Source organism: Lepidothrix coronata, unplaced genomic scaffold (assembly GCF_001604755.1).
Source record: "Lepidothrix coronata isolate B3197 unplaced genomic scaffold, Lepidothrix_coronata-1.0 Scaffold125, whole genome shotgun sequence".
Lineage (NCBI taxonomy): Eukaryota > Metazoa > Chordata > Aves > Passeriformes > Pipridae > Lepidothrix > Lepidothrix coronata.
In genome coordinates this window covers 2,305,144-2,326,766 of record NW_016690305.1, presented here as the reverse complement: position 1 = coordinate 2,326,766, position 21,623 = coordinate 2,305,144, and the positions used below count along the sequence as shown (strand labels likewise).

The window sequence follows — 21,623 nt, the reverse complement described above, 5'->3', positions numbered from 1 at the left end:
TTGTTTCATAAACTCCCGGCGCGATCCGCGGAGGGAAGTCAGATTGCCCAGTCTTACAATATTCTGGGTAAACACTGACACGCGCCTGGTGATTTTAACCGGATCAATTTGCAAAGGAGACCAATGGAGGAACAAAAAAAAAAAAAGAATAAAAATCAAATTTAACACTGGGAAACATCCACTGTGAGAGGCTGCAAGGAAGCAAGAGCAGAAAAACACAGAGACGGACGGACAGAGAGGCACACAAGACAAATGGACCTACCTCCGAAGCCATGAAACCTCAGTCCATAAATCAATATCAAAATCCTTAGGTCTGCAAGATGGGGGAAAAAAGTCCTCCATAGCCATCTTCGCCGAGGCTCTGGAGGCCCGAGTAGTCCATTTCCCAGAGCATCTCTCCTCCTTCTCCAGCAGCCACCAACCCAGTCACAGCCACGCGGCGGCTCCTCCGGTCCCGTCCGTCCCCGCCGCACGGGCCCTTGGCGTCCTCCTCCCCGCTTCCAGGATGCTGAGCACTTCCTTTGTTGCCGGGTGCTTCCCGGCTGCCTCCTGCCCCCGGGGGCTGTGGGCACAACCCCTGGCGCCCCGGGCTGGGGCCCGGCCGGCCGCTGGCCGCAGGGTCAGCGGTGACCGCCGGCGACGGACAAGCAGTGAGTCCACGGTAGGTCGACAACATACACGGGCGCACGAGCGCGCACACACACACACGGGAACACCTCTTTCCGTTTTCCAGGATGGAGATTCCTTTTTTTTTTTTTAATCCTTTTTTTTTTGTTGTTTTTTTTTTTCCTTTTTGCAAAAAAAATGCAAGCGAAAGAGAAAAAAAAAAAAAAAACGAACAAAAAATGAACAAAAGAAAAAAACCAAAACCCAAGGTTTTCTATTGAAGGTACATCTCTTCTTCAATATGAAGACATTAACTGGATTGAGTCGGATCCCCCATGCAGTGGTCAGCGAAGTCCTTTGGTAGTTGCCGGAGTGGCACCCGGGTAGGATGTCAGGGAGCTGCGGAGACGTCTGAGGACACTTCCACCCAGTTCATGAGCAGAGAGGGGAGCGGGGCAAGCCAGGAGGGCTGGGGCAGGGAGGGAGGGTGAAAAAAGAAAAAGGAAGCTGGTTTCTCCGGACAGGACGCTCCATCTCATGCCTCTCCCTTCCCCAACAGCCCCTTCCTCCTTCTCAGTTTCAACCACTGCTCACTGGTGGTGGGATTGGAGTCTGGTCTCTAGGGTTTGGGTTTGCTTCCCCAACGCACATTGGTTTGTCTTCATCATTTTTTATGTTTTTTTTTGTTTTGCTTTGCTTTTTAAATATATGATTTGTACATATTTATATGTATTTATACGCTGTTCCCCATGACATTGCTAAGTGTGCTTCTGTTGGTGAGGAACGGAAGTCACCAGTTAGAGACGAGTCCCAGGAACATCCTTCGTCTGCGGTCGCAGTCCCCGGGCAGCGGCGGCTCCTCCCCAAACACTGCCCCATTGGCACCTGTCAGTTCCTCCCCTCCCACCTCTGCCCCTCCTCTGCGTGCCCTCCCCACCCCTCCCCGTCAAACAAGGGACGTCATGCCATCGAGGTCGGAGACTGGCTCATCTGTACTCGCATGGACTGGACGCTGTTCAGGATCTTCTTCTGGTGCCCAGCCAAAGTCACCCCTATTCTCAGGAGGTCTCTGGAAGACAGACAGACAGGCAGAGGAAGATCAGTGGGCAGCTGAGGGTGGTGTTTTGCTGTCCCTAAATGAGGAGAGGGATGCAAGCTCAGCTGGAACAGCCAAAGAGCCCAAACGCAGCCCTGTGAGCATCACTGGGACTGAGAGCAGGGACACACCCACACATTGACTCCCAGATGGTGAATGTGGCCACCTCCAACTCAGGGTGGTCCTGCCCAGTGTGAGGGGCGCTCACACCCACCCTTTGCCTTGAACTGACCTTCCCATCTCTCCCAACCCCAGCCAGGCAGCATCCAGCTTTCGGACACCCAACTCACTCGGATGTCATCTGGGCAACCAGCTGCAGGGAGGTGAAGCCAGCGGTCAGGAAGCTGTCCCGGTACTGGCTCATCTTCACAGCACTCAGCCAGTCGTCTACTGAGGTAAAGGCAGTGAAGTCGGGGATGGAGCGGTCAAGGAGGGGCTGAGAAGGCCTGAAACAGGAACACAGCGCTGGGGACAAGCCTGGCTGGCACTGAGGGGCTGCCATCCCTGAGCCCAGCCAGCACACGCATGTGCCCCTCAATCCACCCCAGGCACCCTTGTGGTCCCCCAAGGAAGGCATGTCCTGTGGGAATACCACTGTGCCAAGCAGCTTTGCAATCCCACACATTGCAATCCAGCCACGGGACCCACAGGGACGGAGGCTCCAGCAGAGCAGCCGCCGCGCCCGCATGGTCACACACCACAAAGGATCAATAGCAAAGAATTATTGCTATTGCTTGGCTCAAAACTACATGTTCTTTGTCTGACTGTCAGGCAGAGCAAAGATAGAAACCCTCACTCCCGCCAAACCGACTGATGAATTCCCATCCTTCTCCCTGGGGCCGAGGGGAGCCCGGCACGGAGCACTCCCACGCGCCGGGCACTCACACAGCGGTGATGGTAGCCACAGTTTTGAGGCTTGCCGGGTTGCGGATCATTTTGTCGAGGGTGTTGACGATCTCGGTGAAGCGCGGGCGGGTGTTGCGGTCCTTCTGCCAGCAGTCCAGCATGAGCTGGTGCAGGGCGGCGGGGCAGTCCATGGGCGGGGGCAGCCGGTAATCCTGCTCGATGGCGTTGATCACCTGCGGGCAGCGGGGACAGAGCGGCACGTGAGGGGCACGGGCTCGGGGGGCTGGCGGAGGGGTGAGCGGGCGCTCGCCGGCCGCGTGTGCGGGCACGGGTGCCACAGGCAGCCGGGAAGGCCGGCCCAGCTGATCAGCAGCAAAGGGAGCGGGAGGAGACGCTCCCGGCCCCGGCGCTCCCCGAGGTTAATCTCCGCTCTGATGCTCCGCGCGCCGCAGTTCCTCCCAGCGGAGAGCTGCCACTCATTATCTCCGCGGATCGCGCCGGAGTGCAGCAGTCACACTTCCAAAGCTCCTTCCCTGCTCGTAAGCCCTCTGAACATTTTCAAAGGCCCTGCAGCTTGCTGAAGTCCAATTACCAGCCCACTGGCTTTTCTTCCCAATTTCCCTCCTTGCATCCTCTCACTCGCCAGCCTGTTTCATCTCCAAACCGAGTGCTCCTGAGGCTCCAGGAAGGAGCTGAGAGCCACTCAGGCAGGGCTTTCTTTAGGGAACGAGCCACCCACATGCCCCCAGAGCAGGCTGGATGACCCCCAGTGCTTACATCTTGGTTGGACATGTCCCAGTAGGGCCTCTCCCCGAACGACATCACCTCCCACATGACGATGCCGTAGCTCCAGACGTCGCTGGCCGAGGTGAACTTGCGGTAGGCGATGGCCTCTGGCGCCGTCCACCTGACAGGGATCTTACCCCCCTAGGGGAAAAAGGGAGAGCAGCTGAGAAACAGCTCCCTTGGCAGAGGAGCCTGGATACCCACCAGCCAGGGTTTGTTTGCTTCTCCTAAAAGCTCAGAATCAGGTTCAGCATCTCAAGCCACCCCACCAAGCCAGGGCTTGAGGCCAGAGGCCATGCTGAGGGGGCAGGGATGTGAGGAGGGGCAGCACACAGAGGGATTGCTCCCTGGGCAAGCTCTGCTGAAATAACCACAAAAAGAGCCCAGGGATAAGGAAAACCACAGACACGGACGGAATTTACCGGGGGCAGAACTGCATTGTAAATTGTTCAGCACAATTGTTTTCTGTAGCCTTTCCAAGGAAGCGTCAGCTGCTCTTGAGGGATGAATGGCAAAAAATTTGATTTGAATAACTACAAATGAAGAAATTAACTGCTAGGTTGTTTTTCCTGCCTTTTCCCCTGAGCGAAAAGCCTGCTGTGGGAGGCAGAGTGATGCAATCGCAGGCACAGCATCACTTCCCAGCTGCCAGGGAGATCTATTATGGCCTAAATTAAATAAAAACACAGATGAGATAATCTCTTTTTATCTCTGAAGGTGGGGGAAAGACTAATTCATGCCTCGTCTCGGCAGCTACTGCCGGGGTCTTTGAAGGAAAAATAAAAGCTGGGTGTCTGCTCAAAGGCTGCTGCCTGCAGAGGGGCTGGGCAGGGTGTAGGGCAGGTCTGGGGGGATGGAAACATCCCATGAGCAGGGGAGGGAGAATGAAGGGCTGCAACCGGTGAGCTGCTGAGTCAGCCTTAAAGGTATGTCCATGGCTTTCTCATTTTGACAGCTGGACCAGCCCTGGTGCCTGGGCACAGCTTGGCAGCCCAAGGAACTCCTTTGGCAGGAGTCGGTGCAGCCTCGTGCCGGCACCACTGCACGCTCTCCTAATTAATCCTAACTCATCCCCTTCCCCTCTGGTCATCCTGAACACTCAAGGGCTCGGGGCTCACTGGCAGGATGATGGCCATGGTGGGGAGCTGGGGGTCCCCCGGGGCAGTGGGAGCAGGGGAGAGAGGAGCTGCTGTTACCTATGAATGAGTGAATTAAGGAGAGGGGTGGCTGGGGAACAGCAGAGCTCCCATTAGGCTTGTGTCTTTAATTAATGCATGGAACAAGTTTCCAGCAGGGAAAAGCAGTCCAGACCTGGAGTGCTGGGGGAAGGGGAGTTAAAACGCCATCGCTGTACCGCCGGGAGTTGCTGTGATCTCCCTGCCTCCCCTTCCCATCTCTCCAGAGACCCCTCTGTGCACCTTTCCTCCACGGAGAAAAGGGAAGAGGCTTATCGGGAAACTGTGGAGGGCAGGAAGATGCCTGGGGAGGAGGGAGGTGGAAAACTCATGAAAAGGAGGAAGAGAAAGGAGGGAAAAGAGGATGACTTGTGGGAACTACCATGACCATACATGATGAGAACACTCATGAGATGCTCCCACCCATGCCAGGGTGTACATCCAGCACCCTTGTCCCAGGTCCAGCTGGCAGCGGGTGCAGGGCAGGCACGGGGAATGCTGGGCAGGGTAAAACCTCACGAGAGGTACCTACCAAGGAGCTGGTGTAGGTGGGGTCAGACGTGTCGTCCTGCAAGTAGCGCGAGAGGCCGAAGTCGGACACTTTGCACACCAGGTTGCTGTTGACCAGGATGTTCCTGGCAGCCAGATCCCGGTGCACGTAATTCATCTCCGCGAGGTACTTCATCCCAGCAGCGATCCCTCTGAGCATTCCCACCAGCTGGATCACTGTGAACTGCCCATCGTTTTGCTGCGGCCACAAAGAGCAGGCGCTGGGGTGAGTGCACAGAGCCCACCGTGGGACAGGGCGCTCGCCCCAACCTCAGGGGGACGCTGCACCTCCCCAGAGGACCATCCAGCTGCCCTGCCTGATTAAAGCAGAGGAAACCAGCACCAGAACACACATTTTTGGGGTGCATGGCACGCTGCAACCAGCTCCCCACCCAAGCAAACAGGCTGGGATTTACGAACGGGACACCAACATCTCATTCCCGAATCCCACAACCGAACAACAGTCCCCACAGCCCCAGCTCGTCCTACCCGCAGGAAGGAGTCCAAGGCGCCGTTCTCCATGAACTCGGTGATGATCATGACCGGCCGGCTCTTGGTCACCACGCCCTCCAGGCGGATGATGTTGGGGTGGTCGAACTGCCCCATGATGCTGGCCTCGCTCAGGAAGTCCCGCCGCTGCTTCTCCGAGTAACCGGCTTTCAGCGTTTTGATGGCCACGTAGATCTCCCGCTTGCCCGGCAGCTTCAGGCGGCCCTTGTACACTTCTCCAAACTCCCCTGCAAGTGCAAGACAATCACAGAATCATTCAGGTCAGAAAAGACCTCCAAGGTCATCGAGTCCAACCGTTGAGCGGTCACCGCCTTGTCAACCAGATCAGAGCATCAAGTGCCTCAAGACCATCTGCTACCACCTCCTCCTCCTCCTCCACGTAAAACATTGCAAAGAGCAGTAGTATCTTGGGCTGTTTGGTCTCCAGACCAACCAGATGAGAAATGGCAGCCAGTTCACACTTCAACAACACTCTCCTCTACAAATCTGCTCACTTGTCCTCTCTAGAAGGGGCAACGTCTGCTGCTGGGGACGTGTTTAGGCTTGCAACCTTCTCCAAGGTGACAAAGCCCAACACCAACACAAGCAAAGGCTGGGGCTGCTCTTGCAGACCCCCACAAGAAGGATTTGCAGAGCAAGAACTTCAGCATTTAAGGATGACCTCAAATATCAGGTGTCAGCACTGATAATCTCAGCTGCCTTTTTGCACATCACTTATCTTGGGATGGAAAATAATTGGTCTGTTTACATGTCTGCTCTCTGATTTAAAATATGAAGAAAGCGTCCTCTCCTTTCCAGCAGGAGAGCTTTTCCTTCAGCAAGGCACAATTTGCATGTGAAGGGATTACATCTAAGCCAGGTTTGCAGCCACTTTGCCTTTATGAGCAGCAAAGGGCAGGTGATACATCACTGAACTTGATCACGACCAAACTAAGTCATTGCTTCTTCACAGCTTCCCCCCAACAGCTTCTCACTTTCTCTCCTAAGAGTATGACATAGTTATTTAAAAATGGCAATAGAAACAGCACAGATGACACACACATACGTGCACGTGTGTGTATATATACATATATATGGGAATATGGCACAGACTACAGTGAGATCTGGCTTTTCTTGTCATCTCATGGAAAAGCCAAGTGGGAAATCCCAAGAGGCCCCATGGTCAGCCAGTGAATACATTCCTGGAGCCTTTCCCACCTTAGAGGCACTTTGAGAGCATAAGCCAACCTCCTGTCCACCCTCACCTCTCACAAATCCAGAAATGTCTCAAGGCTTCCTTGACTGTTTCCCAGAGAAGGACCACGTGTGCTTCCCCAGAAAATTGCTCCAGGCGCATGTTTGGCCACACAGGAGTGGCAGACAGGGCAGGGAGGGATGGGCAGCAGGATATGGTGAGACCCACCTGCTCCAATGACTTCTTCTATCTTCACAAAGGACACATCGATCTCCTTGGCGAACTCCCGGACTGCCTCGTTGGGGTCCTCGTAGGTGAAGGGGTCGATGTAGATCTTCATCCCTGGAGACCCTTGGTGCAGGAAAGACAGGAACAACAGCAAAAGGGAGAGAATTATAAAAATACAGAATTAATAGAATGGTTTGGGCTGAAAGGCCTTAAAGCTCATTCAGTTCCACTCTCTGACATGGGCAGGGACACCTTCCACCAGTTTGCTTCAAGCCCCCTCCAACCTGGCTTTGAACAGTTCCAGGGATGGAGCATCCACAAGTCATCCATCAAGCAGCCTGGGAAACAAAGAGCAGTTGTGCCATGGCCAGGAATTGGAGTTTGGTCCCTCCACTGCACCCAGCTCTCCCCTGCAACCCTCCTTTCCTCCTCTGCCCTCCACTCCTCCACCGTTATCCTTCCTCCTCCTCCTCCTCCCTGGCAATGGGAGCAGTTACAGACCTGAACTACAACGTGCTGGCTTTACGGTGAAGGCTTTATGAGGCTCCACACGTTAGTGAAGAAATATTTATTTATCCAAAAAGGCCTCTGATAGCTTTGTGGCGGCTACTAAATTGACAGAGTGCAGCAATTATAACCAACAACCTGGATGGATCCATGAAAATCCTGCTTGGCCAGGCACCGTGACACGTGTGCAGTCCCTTGCACGGGGGCAACACAGAGCAGGGGATGCTGCAAGTGGGCTCTTGCCCTTTTTCATTGGTGGAAAAAATCAAAACAGACCCCCACGTTCCCCAGATTGGGTTTGCAGACATTGTGTTTGGATGCCCAGGGGCTTGTGGAGCTGCCAGGGGGCACGGCTGCAGGGCAGAGTGAGGTCACAGCCACCCCCAGTGTTGCACCACGGAGACCCAGAATAGGCTGTGGTCCTCTCAGGGGAAGTTCAGCTTCCTGTGCTATTTCTCATCCAAAAAAAGGGGCCAGGGATGGCAGAGCAGCCCCTCAGGGTCATCTCTGGAGGACACCGGGAGGGACATCATTGCCTGGTCCCCCTCCCCAAGGCACCTCGTCCTTACAGTGATTTGATTACTCTGTCCAGGACATTACCAAGGACCATGATCCTGTCACACTGGTGCTTCCCAGCGTCCTTCTAGAGCCGACACACAGATGGATGCATGGACCACAGCATCACCTCTGCGCCAGGAATCCAAATCTGCTCCCCCGGCTGCAAAGTAATTCAGGAGGAGCCACAAAACCCTTGCAGTGGGCACTGCTGGTGCCAAACAGCCACCGAGGGACAGCTGCTTGTGGGGCATCAAGGACCAGGGAGGGACCAGGCAGGAGCACCCTCACCCCCAAAAGAGGCGCTTGGGGCAAAAGCTCTGCACCTCGGAGGTGGGGAAGGCTGCAATGAAGCCATCTGTGCATCTCCCAGTTCATAAATCCCTTTACAGCTCTGTCTCATACACTTTAACTGCCCCATAAATTTTTTTACAAGAGCAGCTGATGCTCCAGCCAGGATTACAAAGGGATTTACAGGATCGTAACGGAGACTGACTCGCTGATCAACGTATTGAAAAAATAGAGGAGAAAACAATGCCAAAGTTTCCTGCTCACTGTCACTGGTTTTCAAACACCCTCTGATTTGCCCCAGGGTCTGCCCATGCACTCAGTAAACACTAGGGTCAGCTCCCCCCTCATCCTCATCCTCATCCCACCCAAATGAGTGGGATTAGGGCAGCTAAACCCACTCCGCAACTCTGCAAACCTCAGCCACCCCAACCCTAATCATCGCTGGCAGAAGCTGAGTGAAATTCCGGGTACTGAAGCACACCACCAAAAGCTCCAAAAAGGGCTTTGTGCTCTTAAAATCATCCCAATACTCATAAAAACTGGATTAGGCCAATACTCATAAAAACTGGATTAGGCCATTTATCACTGCTGCAGACTATGGCAAAATTTTTATCACTCTTCAAAAGTTGTCCCTGAATCCAGTGTCCAATTCCTTCTCGCATCGTTTTCCCTTGGGAATAATTATCTTGGGGACAGAAAAAAACCTCTCCTGCTGAATCGCTAGTGCTTCAGCAGGGTGTTTTCCCTGTTTTCCCAATCTCAAAGCTCCCAGTGAAGCAGTGGCAGGGATAAACCACGAAAAATCACAGCCTGAGAGACCCCATGTCACCCCAAAACCCAGCCGGGGCAGTCCTTGGCAGCGGCAGCGATCCCAGGGGGGCTGCCGGAGGGATGGCAGAGCTGTGCTGGGAGGCTGTAATTGCTGTGCCAGTTAACACAGAGTGATTTGTTCCAGAGGATGCTCTCGTTACTCCATTAGTTGCTCACCACAAATTTCCCACCTGTTTTCCTCGAGCATCTGCAGTAACGGAGCACCCGGAGGCTCACTAACCTTGACAGGAGTCCGGGAGCGCCGGCACCCCCGGATTTCACACACCAATCCTCACATCCACCAGGCTTAAAAACCAAAGACAGGCATGTGCTTCACTGCTTCCCTACCTAGTTTGAGTATCCCGGGATTTGGGGTGCTTGGAGCAAGCCAGAGACACACATGGGGTGGGGAATGCTTCAAAACCGGGGGAAAATGGGAAAAATCAGTCCACCTGCAGCCTGACACGGGTTCAGCCATCAGGCATCAAATAAATCTTGCCCTGCTCCCTGCAGTGCAGAAACGTGGAGGAAACGGGGAGGAAAAGCACAGGTCTGTTGTATTTCAGGATCACCCGGTGATGTTGGGAAAACAGCTTATTGTTTGCCGGGAGGTTTAGGCCCCCCACAGCGCTGCCATCACGTTGGGAGGGTTTGGGATGAAGCTGAGAAGGTCAAACGACATCCAGTGTGCTTTTCTGGCTTGGCTGGGCTCTCCTGCTGCCTCCAACCCCTTTCCAGCCCTCTCAGCCCTCCTGAATTTTTCTGCCAGGCTGGTCACTCCATCTCCATCTCTCTCCTCTGCTCACCCATTCTGCTCCCTGCCTTCCCCAGCCATCCTTCATCCCTCCCTGCATTCCACATCCCTTTTCCCCAAGCAGGTGCCCAGGACCCAGAGATGGTTCTTCCCCCAAGGCAGCCAACTGCACCTGGGAGGCATCTCTAGGAGAGTGTAAATGGGATGTACATCCCACAGGGATGGGGCATGGAGCCTGTGGGCACCAGGTGGCAAATCCCCCCCCAAAAAGCTGCTGCTTTGCTGCTTTATTATCATTTCCAGTGCTGGCTGCTGGAGGGGCACCTGACAGACATTCCACACAAATACACCTCGGATTTATTATGGTGCACAGCTCCACCAACCACAGAGGTCTCTCAGGAAAAGCTCAGGCTCTCCCAATTATTTGCCAAGGGGATCAGCAGCCCAAAGCCAGTTAAACCTTCCCAGTCACTGTCTGCACATCCTTCCTGGAGCAGGGTACAGGGCAAGCATCAGCCACGTGGACAGGACAGCAGCAGTGCCAGCCATCAGCCCACACTCCCCAACAATGCTCCCAAAATCCATATAGCCCAGCACTGATTGTGGCAGAGGCAGAGCCTGTGGCAGGAGATGAGAAGCTCCTCTTCTCTCTGAACACCACTTCTCTCCTTTCCTTTCTCCTTTGAGAGCCTTCACAGCATCCTCTCCCCAGCCCTTGTTCCCTACATGCCCCCTACCCCTTGCATCCCCCTAAATCCCTCATCATCCCCCAAATCCCTCCTGGCACGCTTCTTTTCCTACCCACAGTGCTGCACCACTGCAAACCACTCCCAGACAGCCTGACACACATTTGTGGTCATCTCTACTCCCTCCCCATGGTCCTCTCCACCTGCCCAAGGGGCAGAGGAGTGGGGCAGATGCCGGGTGCAGGTCAGGGATCACCCCCCCTTTCCCTCTTTGCCCCACTCACCTCGGCCTGTGCTGTAGTGCTGCAGTTTATCACTGTACACAGCTTCCTTGCTGTAGGCTCGCTTCCTGGGAGAGGAGAGGGAGAAAACAGACAGGCTTCAGGGACCAGCAGCTGCTGGTGGCCACAACCCGCTTCCCCGCCAGCAACACTCCAGGAGCAGTGGCATCTCGGTGCTTTCTGCAGCTACAGGGGTCCCCCATCCCTCCCCTCCTACCCCAAATCTACACCTTACCACCTCCACCTCGCAGGGACACAGCATCCCACAGGGACCCACCTGCTGCAGACGATGGAAATGGCCACCAGTGAGACAATGAAGACCACCCCGGCCGCCGCGGACCCCGCGATCAGCGGCAGCTGCTCCCTCAGCTCCGACTTGTAGTCATCTGCAAGGGAAGAGGGATGGGGTGAATTCTCCCTCGGGGTAAGAGCAGCCTCTGGGAAAGGATCTTGTAATGCCCCCCTCTGATTCCATGGGTGCTGCTCCCATGGGAGGGTGATGGGACAGGGAGGATCCAGGCAGGAGCATCGGTTGAGCCGGTGCTGCATTGCACAGGGAGGGACTGTCACACTCAGCTCACACAGCTTGGGGTTGAAAATATGGAGGAGAAGGTCCTGGGAATAAAGTCAAACTGATGTGTGTGGGCCCAGTTTCCTGGAGAGACGAGGTTCACAAGGTGGTTTGTCTACGCTCTGGCATTTCTCTTTCCTCAATAAATTTATTTATTGAACAACGTGGTCTAGTGGAAGGTGTCCCTGCCCATGGCAGGGGGTTGGAACTGCATGATCTTTAAGGTCTCTCTAACCCCAACCATTCTGAGATTCTATGATTTAAACCTGTTGGTCACTTTGACCAATTTTAACGCGGGGTCTCACAGACACAAAATTCCTACTTGTTGTAGGAAAGGAGGAAGAGAAAAGATCCCATTAATAATCAAACCAGTCAGAGAGTCCACCATGCAACAGATGACCTTGAGAGTGAGGCCCAGGAGAACGTGGGCACCTTTACTGCAGGTGTGCTTGTGGGTTTTAACATCTCCACAGATCGCATGTGACAACTTCTTTTGCAGAGCCATGGCAACCACAGCACCCCTTCCCCCCTGAGCATCTCTCCAACCCCCTGTGTCCCCTTGGAACCCTCTGTGTCCCCTCAGCCACCTGCTGTGTCCTTCAGCAGCAGACTGGGGTGAAAGCCAAGGTGGCACAGGGAGGACTGGACACGCCTGGAGGAACTCCAAGAAAACCACTTGCACCCTCCTGTATCCCCTGCCCTGTCAGCAGTGTGGGTGCCCTCAACAGGCAGTATCCAGCAGATCCCACATTCCTGGGGACTTCTGTAGCATTCCAGAGACACTCCCTTCCCCAACCACCCCCAGTGAGGTCTGCCAGGCTGTGCCAGCCACCACACACAAGGGTTAAAATAAAATTCATCTGAAAGAAAGCATTTAGCACCCTTTTATCCGTATTTTTCTACTCTGCAGTTAATTACTGCCAACTAGATTTATCTCTTGCATGCTGCTTAAATCCTGAGAAATTCTCATCTAACAATCAATTATTATTTAATAATCTACACTACCCTTTCTTATTAAATTTCAATTAATTGCTTATTTGAGGCAGGATTTTTCTTCTTGCTTCTCTAATCCTGAATATTCAAGGCATTGGAGGGGGGTTTATTACCATTTCCTTCCCTTTGGTTGCCCTAAGTGGTTTTCCTCTTCCCACTCCAACTGGCACTCAGTGTGAATGTGAGTATGGGCTGACCCAGTTTTAGGACAGAAAAAAAGTTTTAGGAAAGAAAAAAAGCTTTAGGAAAGACAGGCAGCGAGTCTGGGAGCCATGGATGTCACCTGAGCAGAGCAGGAGTCACACCAGCAGCAGCAGGGAAGGGGCTCTCTCTCTCTTCAGGGGTGAGAGGACCACAAAAGGAGCCTTGTTTCACTCACCAGCCTCTGGATTAGTCCTGAAGCTGAGATTACTGGAAAACCCTCCCATGAGTTAGTAGTCTATAAAGGAATCAAGTGTTTGTGGGTGCAGGGAAGGGCTGGGGCCAGAAAAAAGGCAGCATGACTTTGGCAAGGAGGCCAGAAGAAGCCATGAAGGTCATGAGCTGAGGGTCCCACCTTGGGGTGAGAAATCACCTTTCAGTCATGGGTCTGACCCTTCCAGCTTTGCCCTGATGGCTCAGATGTGGCTCTGAGTATCCCAGAGTCCTTCCTCCAAGGCTCTACAACCCTCCTCCCACCCCATCCCACCGTGCCAGGCTCAGAGCCCGTGGCAGGGGGTTCTGTCACCGCGGCTGGAGGCGGCAAAGGCAGAAGTGCAGCCGAACAGCGAGGGAAACGCGGAGCCAGGAGATTCCAGGCGGATCACTCCTCCAGCTGGCGGCTAACGAGACACCGCTGTGAATCACCTGGCTCCCGCCACGCTGCCCGCTGGGACAGAGCTGCGTGGAGACAAGTTCCTCTGATCCAATTAGAGCGTGAAGCCGCGGCTGGAAAGACAACCACCCACCCCTCTCATGCTCGCTCACCGTCCGTCAGGGTCTGGAAGCACATCTTCCCGCTGTACTTGCCGTAGCCGGCCACGGTGCGGGCCCGCACCTGCACCACGTACACCATGCCGGGCCGCAGCCCCTCGATCCGCGCCGTGTTGGTCTGGCTCCGGGCCATGGAGGAGTTGTACTCGTTGTGGTCCTGCGGGCACGGCCGAGAGGGATGGTCAGAGGTGGAGGGACGAGGGACAGCAGGGCCCACCCGCCCCCCGTGATAGCAGGGATGAGGTTTAGCTGCACAGGGATAAAGTAGAGGCCCTGCTTCTGCCTCAGGAGCGTCCCTGACAGGGAGGATCCCACAGGAAAGGCTGAGAGAACTGGGACTGTTCAGCCTGGAGAAGAGAAGCTTTTGAGGTGAGCTAATTGCAGCCTTCCAGTACCTGAAGGGAGCTGACAGGAGAGATGGAGAGGGACTATATACACTGCCAGAGGGCAGGGTTAGGTGGGATATTGGGAAGAAATCCTTCCCTGGGAGGGTGGGGAGGCCCTGGCACAGGTTGCCCAGAGAAGCTTTGGCTGCCCCATCCCTGGAAGTGTCCAAGGTCAGGTTGGACAGGACAGAGCTTGGAGCAACGTGGGCTAGTAGAAGGTGTCCCTGCCCATGGCAGGGAGGCTGGAACGAGATGATCTTTATTGTCCCTTCTAACCCAGGACATTTTATGATTCTATGAAACAGGACCCACAGGCTCTGCCTGGCCTCCAAGGAGCTGGGGAGGTCCCTGCAGCACAGGCCTCCCAGGCAGCCTCCCTGGTCCCACCACAGCATGGAGCATGGAGCAGCAGGGAGAAACAATAGGAGCATCCAGATCAAAAATACTCATGAGCCACAAATTCCTCCTCTTCAAACCATTGATGCCCCTGTGCCTTTCATAAACATCACACAGCTATGGAAACCTGACAGGGGGTTGGAACGAGATGATCTTTAAGGTCCCTTCCAACCTAAATGATTCTGCAATTCCATAAAACACCATAATGTGCCCTACAAGGGCTTGTTCAAGCAGGTTCAAGGGCAACCTGCCTTTGCTGAGAGCCCCAGCCCCTGCAGTCCCTGCTGTGCTGGCTAAACCTTGTGCTAAACCTTGGTGGAAACCTCCTGTGTCTCCAATCTCATTTTTTGCCACATTCCCCGGTGATTTGCTGGTAAGAGGCCACTGGTGAGATCATCTAATTATTCACATTTAGAGGAATTCATTAGAGCTGGCAAGACACAGGAGGGATGGAACAGCTTGGGCACGGCACGGTTCAGCGCAGGGGTCGGGAGCGTGTCCCCTGCGGGGAAGGACAGCTGCCAGGGAAAGGACTGGACGCAGTGACCCAGGACAGGGACAACCCAGCAACCTTCACCGGCCCTCACTGGCCTCCTCCCCTCCTCCAGACACTGTCCCCTCGCTCCAGGTCCCTGCTCATCCTAAAAGATACCGGAGCCAAGGCAGGCACAGGCACTGATGTGCTGGACAAAATACTGCCCCGGGGGAGCAATGGAGTAGGTTGGATGGGGCTCTGAGCAACCTGGTCTAGTGAGAGGTGTCCCTGCCCATGGCAGGGGGGTTGGAACCAGACGAGCTTTAGGGTCCTTTCCAACTCAAGCCATTCTGTGAGTCTGTGAATTAGCATTTGTAGCCACATCTCTCCCCTCCCCCTGGGTGCACATCGCTCCCACCTTCCGGAGGCAGCCCAGGTGACCTGGTGCCTGTCCCGCCGCCTGTTCCACGTGGACTCTTCCCAGCAGAGCCTGACTCAGAGCCCATCAATGTTCCCCCTCTCCCAGCAGGCTCAGGCCCTGAGCAGCCTCAGTGTGAAGCCCACGTGCCCCCAGCCCCCCTCCATGGCAGGGTTTCCCCCGAGCTCACCGGTGCCGGCCTGGCGCCCACGGAGCTGCCGACGTCGGGCGTGCAGATGCGGCTCAGCTTCTCGTAGTAGCGGATCTCGTAGTCCAGGATGATCCCGTTGGGCTGCTCGGGCTGGGGCCAGGACAGCGTGATGCTCCTCATCGTGGCACTCACCTGGTGCATGATGGGGACGGTGGAGGGTGCTGCCGAGGAAGAGGGGAGAGAGGGAAAATTAATGGAGAGGGGTAGGGAAAACAGCCCTGGGAAGGGGGAAAATCCCCTGGGCACACAGAGCATCCCAAGTCTCCCACGCCAGCGATTGTCAGACTCGTGGGACAAGCTCACTCATTAGCAGTGGGAAGAGAGGCATCTCAGCAGCTTATGTGGAAGCAGAGCAGTGAGCTGGCGAGGGAATTCTGGTATTTAAACCAACTATTCTTTTTAATTAGGGGCTTAGAAATCCTTGGTGTTCCCTCTCCCTGGGACTGCTCGCTCCAAGGATGTCTCCCACGGTGGGACAGAGACAGCAGAGCTCTCCCCAGCAGGAACAAACCAAGGCTTGGTGACAGCCTCCAGCTCTGCTTGACATCTCTTGGTGTAACAGCCTTTCTGGGGATCCAACACCCAGCATCCAGGGAGCCTGTGCCACAGCTGCCACCCCACGTGCTGTCAGGAATGGGATGTAGGAGCAAAAATCTGCCAACCTCAGGACAATGATGGGAAACCAGGGGACACCCCAGCAAGGAGCCTGTAGAACAGCTTTGGCTCCAGAGGAGCTGCTGGATCTGCTCTTAGGAGCTCTCAGGGGATGCTCATTCTCATTACTCAAACATGCTTCCCCACAGAGTTCTATTTCCAAAGCCCAAACACTTGCAAAACAGCCTCAAACCATCTCTCATCTCCTCAGGCCATGGCACAAGGGTGCTCAGAAGGCAGCACCTCCATCCCTGCAGCCCCCAAGACCCCCTGGGCAGCACAGCACAGGGGTCCCGGGCATCCTGTCACAGCATCCCTGGAGAAAGCAGAACGTTTGGCACTGGCATCGGGTCCAACCCCTTTAACTCCCTGCCACACGTTTCTAATCAGTCCCACCAGCTATGCCACACACCACACCACTCTGCAAAGCAGCCCATAATATTTCAGTTCATGCACCAGACCAGAGCTCAGCGAGCCCCTTCTCCAAAACAGCTGCCAGGTACATCCTCCCCACAGCCACTGCTCCCTGCCCTGCTCCCTGCACCCACCAGAGTGATCCCAGGGCTGCTCGGTGCCTGCTGGGGAGCCAAGCATCCCTGGAACTGTGCATTCCCAGAGCCAACCATCCCCAGAGCTGTGCATTCCCAGAGCCAAGAATCCCCAGAGCTGTGCAGCCCCAGAGTCAAGAATCCCTGGAGCTGAGCACCCCCGGCAGCAGAACACTGTCCTTCCACCATTAAGGACACTGAGACACTAAATTAGTCAGGAACTACTTTTCCAAAGGCTTTTTGCCCTGCAAATTATACTTAAAAGGACCAGAGCCAGTCAGTACAGCCCTGATCCTGCACTTAATCCTACCAAAAGCTTCCCAGAGAGGTATTCAAGTCTCTCCACACCCAAAGGGGCACTGGCATGTCCTGTTCACACAGTCAGCTCCCTATCCAGCCCTCCCTGCCCTCCTCCTCCTCACCATGCCGAGTGCAGGAAAGGAAAATGCTTCCCCTGTGTGGATCCAGGGAAGAGCTGAGCCTGGCATGACCAGCTTGGGGCACGGGATCATGCCATGGAGGGAATCCGGGGGTGGCAGGAACCTTGTTCCTTGTGGCCCCAATGGGAGATGTTGATAGTTTAGCACCATCTTTGTTTACCTGGCATATTTAATCCTATATTATTTTTTTTAATCTCTCCACATCCTCTCTGGGGAGATGCTCGTGGGTTGAAATTAAACAAACTGATGTTTTGTTAATTCCCGTTAGCGTGGATCAGGCTGGGAAAATGGTTGGAAAAATCCACAGCAAAGCCAAAGGGATTTTAGAGGGAGAGCACTGCCCATGACAGTGCTGCTGCCTTTCCATCAGGTTACCCCACAGCCTAGCATTTCCACATGAACATTCAGCCTTTGCAAGACAAACAGGGAGCAGTGGGGTATGGACAGATAGATGAGGGTGACCTGGCTCTTCCCAGCTCCCCAGGGCAGGAGAAGAGCTAAGAAACACCCCAAAATCCCACCCCGGAATAAAAAGGCCCGAAAAGAGGAAGCAGGTTTGATTGGTCGTGGTTCAGCAGATGGCAATGCCAGCCAGGCACGAGTGTAGATTTGTATTCCCTGGAGGCAAGAGACTGAAATATTTACACCAGGTTTCCCCACCATGTTCTCCCAAGGGAGCAGGACGGTGAAGGCTCCCGGCATTACACGCTCGGCATAAAGCAGGAATTATCATCCCCTTTCTCTGCCCAGAGCAGATGGGTTTCCACCTCCTCCATTCCCTGTGCTACTCAGGGCAGCCTGGGACCAGTTCCCCCCTTGCCATCTGCACACCCACCCCACTGGCATCCCAGTTTGGCCCAGAGCCACTTGTCCAGTTCCTGATTCCTGAGTGGGAAGAGGGAGGCAAAGAGGCAGAGGAGACTGGAAAAGGGGACAAATGGAAAATAATGGGAGAGGGATGTGCCAGAGGAGACAGAACCTGAACTCAGCCCTGGAATGCTGCTCTCTGTGCTTTAATGCAGCCAGGCTGCATTTCAAGACTGGATTCATCCCATCTCCCTGCTCCCGCCTGGGGAAAAATGGGAAATGGCAATGCCATTTTATCCCCAAGAGATCTAGAGCGGGATAAAAAGCACATATTGGATATCTCTCCCACAAGGCAGCTCTCCCCTGCCCAGGGCACAGGCACCCCCTCCACCTCCCCAGCCCTCTTCCCCCCTCTTTTCCTGGCCTTTCTCCCCACCCAGGGCTGAGGGCAGTTTTACCTCAGCCATCACACCCCACTCACACCCCGGGGGCTTTTCCTTTGGGACCGGGAGCTTCATTTCACACACAGCCTGCACCTGGCAGGGGGTACAGCCAAACCCCCCCTGGGCACAGCATCCCCCCGGGACTCACCGGCCTGGTTGGTGGTGATGTTGACGGAGACGTGCTGCTGCGGGAACGGGCTCTTGTTGGAAACCCCGTTGACAGCCTGGATCTCGAAGGTGTAGGGCGTGTGCGCCCACAGGTTGCTGATGAAGACGCGGGTGTCAGTCAGCCCCAGCTGCCTGGGCACGAAGTCCACGTTGTCGTCGCAGCGGGAGCAGGCGCGTCGGTCCGAGCGGCACTTCTTGCAGACGATGTTGTAGGTGACGTCGTCCCGCCCGCCCGTCTCCCGCGGCGGGTGCCACTCCAGGATGATGGACGTCTCGTTGACGATGGAGATGACGTTGCGGGGGCCGGATGGGACACCTGTGGGAAAGGAGAGGGACTGAGACGGGTTCTTGCCCAAAATGGGATGCTCAGTCCTCCCGTGCGGGCTCCAGCACGGAGAAGGACACCCCATGGCTCCGACTGCTCCACTATCCATCACCTCCTCCCTTAGGAGGGATTTGGTGTCCACGGTTTTGCTCGATTCAGGGTCAGACCCTCCCCATTGGCAACACCAATCACCTGCACCACTGGCCACAGAAAGGGTTTCCCAGATGGAAATGAGGACTCTCACACCACAAACCCACTTAATATCCAAGAAAACCCCACACAGAGCACACACAGATCCACCTGCGAAGATGGACCCATTTTAATCCCACCGGGAGATGCTGAGATAGATCCAGCACTTATGTGGAGAAGCACCTCAAACAGATTATCCCAGCGAGAGAAACACCCCTTAGCCAACACCGCGGAGAACCGGAGGAGCAGCAGGAGAGGAGAGAGTCGAAAATGGAAAGTGGTTATTAAGGGTTCGATATCTCTAGTTGGGAGCCCTGGAATTTAACAGCACGGAGGAGCACCGGCACCGCTCGATGGTTTGCTCCGATGTTGGACAAGAGAAGAAAATTGCATTGATCCAACCCGCCGGGAGCCACCACAAATGCTTCGGAGGACGGGAATTGAACACAGCTCCGATTGCAAGCACTGCCGGATCGGGGCTGGGTCCAGAGGGAGCGATTCAGGAGGAATCCAGGCAGGAGAGCATCATCGAGGCACAAACATACGTCTGCACGGGTCCGGGGAAGGATTTGGGGTCAGCCAGGATGGCTCCGCAGCCAAAACCACAAAATCCGGCTGCTGGGTTTTATTAAATAAGGAAAGCAATGAATTCCTCATGCTGGCTGGGCTCGGGGCTGCACTTCCCAGGAAGAAATAGGACTTTGCCATGAAACAGGGAGCAATAAAAATGATGGAGGACTTGACCTGCGAGGAAAGGTTAAGAGAGCGAAGCACGCTCTGTCTTGGGGAAACCCATCCCAGGGGAGCCTCCACATGTGTGTGCCAGGGAACATCATTACTGGCTGTGGATAAATCAGCCCCGCTAGTGGCCAGGGATGGGTCGGGAAGAGGTGGCTTCAACAGCATGGGGGTGATGTGGATGGTGGATGGAGAGATCATCCTGCATGGAGGCACTTTGGGAGCCTCTCAGCCATGGATAATGCGGATGGAAGATTTTGTCAAAAATTACAAAAAAAATAGAGAAATGACAGCCCTAAAAAGAAACTAGTAGAATTCCATTCTTTTTATTTCTTTTCCTCTTTGGGAGTAAATGTGTCGGTCATGGAGCAGTCACCAGTGCAGCATCCTCGCAGGAAAGGGCTTTCATGGATTCAAAGCACCAAAGATGTTCCATTGTGGGGCTCCTCCATCATGGAGATGTCAAAGGAGGGTGATAGAGGATATGGCAGGAGCAGGAAGAAAGACCTTGATTCCCCAGGGAAATGAGTGGAGGACTCACAAAGGCTCAACAGGATCAGTTAGTTAGGCAAAAAAATCTGCAACCTGTCTCAGGAACCTTAATCCAAACCCTCTCTTCATACCTTAAGCAGATAACATCTTTTCAAGAAAAAAGGGAAGAACTATCTTTCTTCCCTGTCCTCCCCAAATTCTTCCCCCTTTACTTGCAGCCCCTTGTGCAGGGGCTTGGGGCAGGAACCACCCTCACAGGCATCACCCTTGGAAGGGCTCCAGTCCAGGGCAGCACCTGCAGCTCCACGATGTGAGTTACTCCTCTGACACAGAGAAACTTTGTGGGTGAACAGCTGGCACCTCAAATTAGAACATTGTAACATTAAGCATCCAGAGAGGAAATAAAAATCAGCAAAGAGCCTTTTTTTCCTGGATTCCTATAGCGCAGCACTGCTGTAAATCAGTTATGTAACGAGGCATAATAAAGATCTATAGATTATCTGCAGTTGTGCAACCTGCTGACTGTCTGACAGCTCAGGTGATCCAGCAGAACACACAAATCCTTTTTTCATTTCCCATGTGCCCTTCAGGCACTCCCAGCATTGAGGGTCCAGAGCATCCTTGTGCTAAAGCTCCCTGATGGGCTGATTCAAGAGCCTGGAGTGTATATGGGGGCAGTTGAGGCCAAGACTCATGTTCTCAGTGGGCTGAAGAGCACAGCAGCTCTTTCCTCTCTCCTGGGCTCTTTTCCCACCGAAAGACAGCCTTGAGGACAGTGCTGCCATGCCAGGCAGCTCGGGCAGAGAGCCGAGCAGCGATGCATCGCTGAATACCAATGCTCAAGGCACCCTTTCCCCCTATTAAAAAATACTCCATCTGCAAGGCTACGAACAAGACAGGCAGAGCAGATAACTTTAAATTCTAATTTATCCTGGGGACTATCTCCCTGCCATCACCAGCGCTGCCAGGGTGATGTATAAATCCCAGCAGCTGCCAGCGAGGCGGGATGCGGGGCCGTCCCATCGCTCAGCCCTGGGTGCCCGGCGCCCACTCAGCCGCTCTCCCGCTCCCAGGACGGGGGGAGAGAATAAGACAGAGGGCTCCTGGTTTGAGAGTTTATCCCTGCAGCCCTCCCTCCAGCCCTGATCTGGTACTCACTGGTGCAGGCAGCTGCCGGAGGGTCGAAGTCCGCCCGGTAGTAGCCGTTGCGGCACGCGCAGACCGGGGAGGCCTCGGCCGTGGAGCGGCTGTTGGGGGGGCACGGAACGCAGACCCCCGCGCCCTGGCTGGCCTTGAACGTCCCTGCGGGGCAGGCTGGAAGAGAGAGGAGAGAGGTTGGGTGCTGAACCATTCTGGGACGGAGGGGAAAGCAGGCCCTGCCCTTGGAATGGGCTGGGAAGATGGAAGAGGAGAGGAGAAGAGAAGAGGAAGAGAAGAGGAAGAGAAGAGGAAGAGAAGAGGAAGAGAAGAGGAAGAGAAGAGGAGAGAAGAGGAGAGAAGAGGAGAGAAGAGGAGAGAAGAGGAGAGAAGAGGAGAGAAGAGG

At 54.7% G+C, this 21,623-nt stretch overlaps 1 protein-coding gene across 1 annotated transcript in view; it reads right to left on the bottom strand.

Moving 5' to 3' along the window:
- Positions 1–407: 407 nt before the first annotated feature.
- Positions 408–21,623, bottom strand: part of EPHB1 (EPH receptor B1) — a 68,548-nt gene continuing 47,332 nt past the window's right edge. The window contains exons 4-16 of the mRNA XM_017826353.1: positions 21,239–21,394; positions 18,317–18,652; positions 15,256–15,437; positions 13,385–13,547; positions 11,132–11,240; positions 10,858–10,922; positions 6,971–7,093; positions 5,548–5,795; positions 5,042–5,257; positions 3,326–3,475; positions 2,588–2,781; positions 1,993–2,148; positions 408–1,675 (exon numbers count right to left, since the gene is read on the bottom strand). Coding sequence (XP_017681842.1) covers positions 1,567–1,675; positions 1,993–2,148; positions 2,588–2,781; positions 3,326–3,475; positions 5,042–5,257; positions 5,548–5,795; positions 6,971–7,093; positions 10,858–10,922; positions 11,132–11,240; positions 13,385–13,547; positions 15,256–15,437; positions 18,317–18,652; positions 21,239–21,394 — 2,207 coding nt within the window. The 3' untranslated portion in view covers positions 408–1,566. The remainder of the gene's footprint in view (positions 1,676–1,992; positions 2,149–2,587; positions 2,782–3,325; positions 3,476–5,041; positions 5,258–5,547; positions 5,796–6,970; positions 7,094–10,857; positions 10,923–11,131; positions 11,241–13,384; positions 13,548–15,255; positions 15,438–18,316; positions 18,653–21,238; positions 21,395–21,623) is intronic.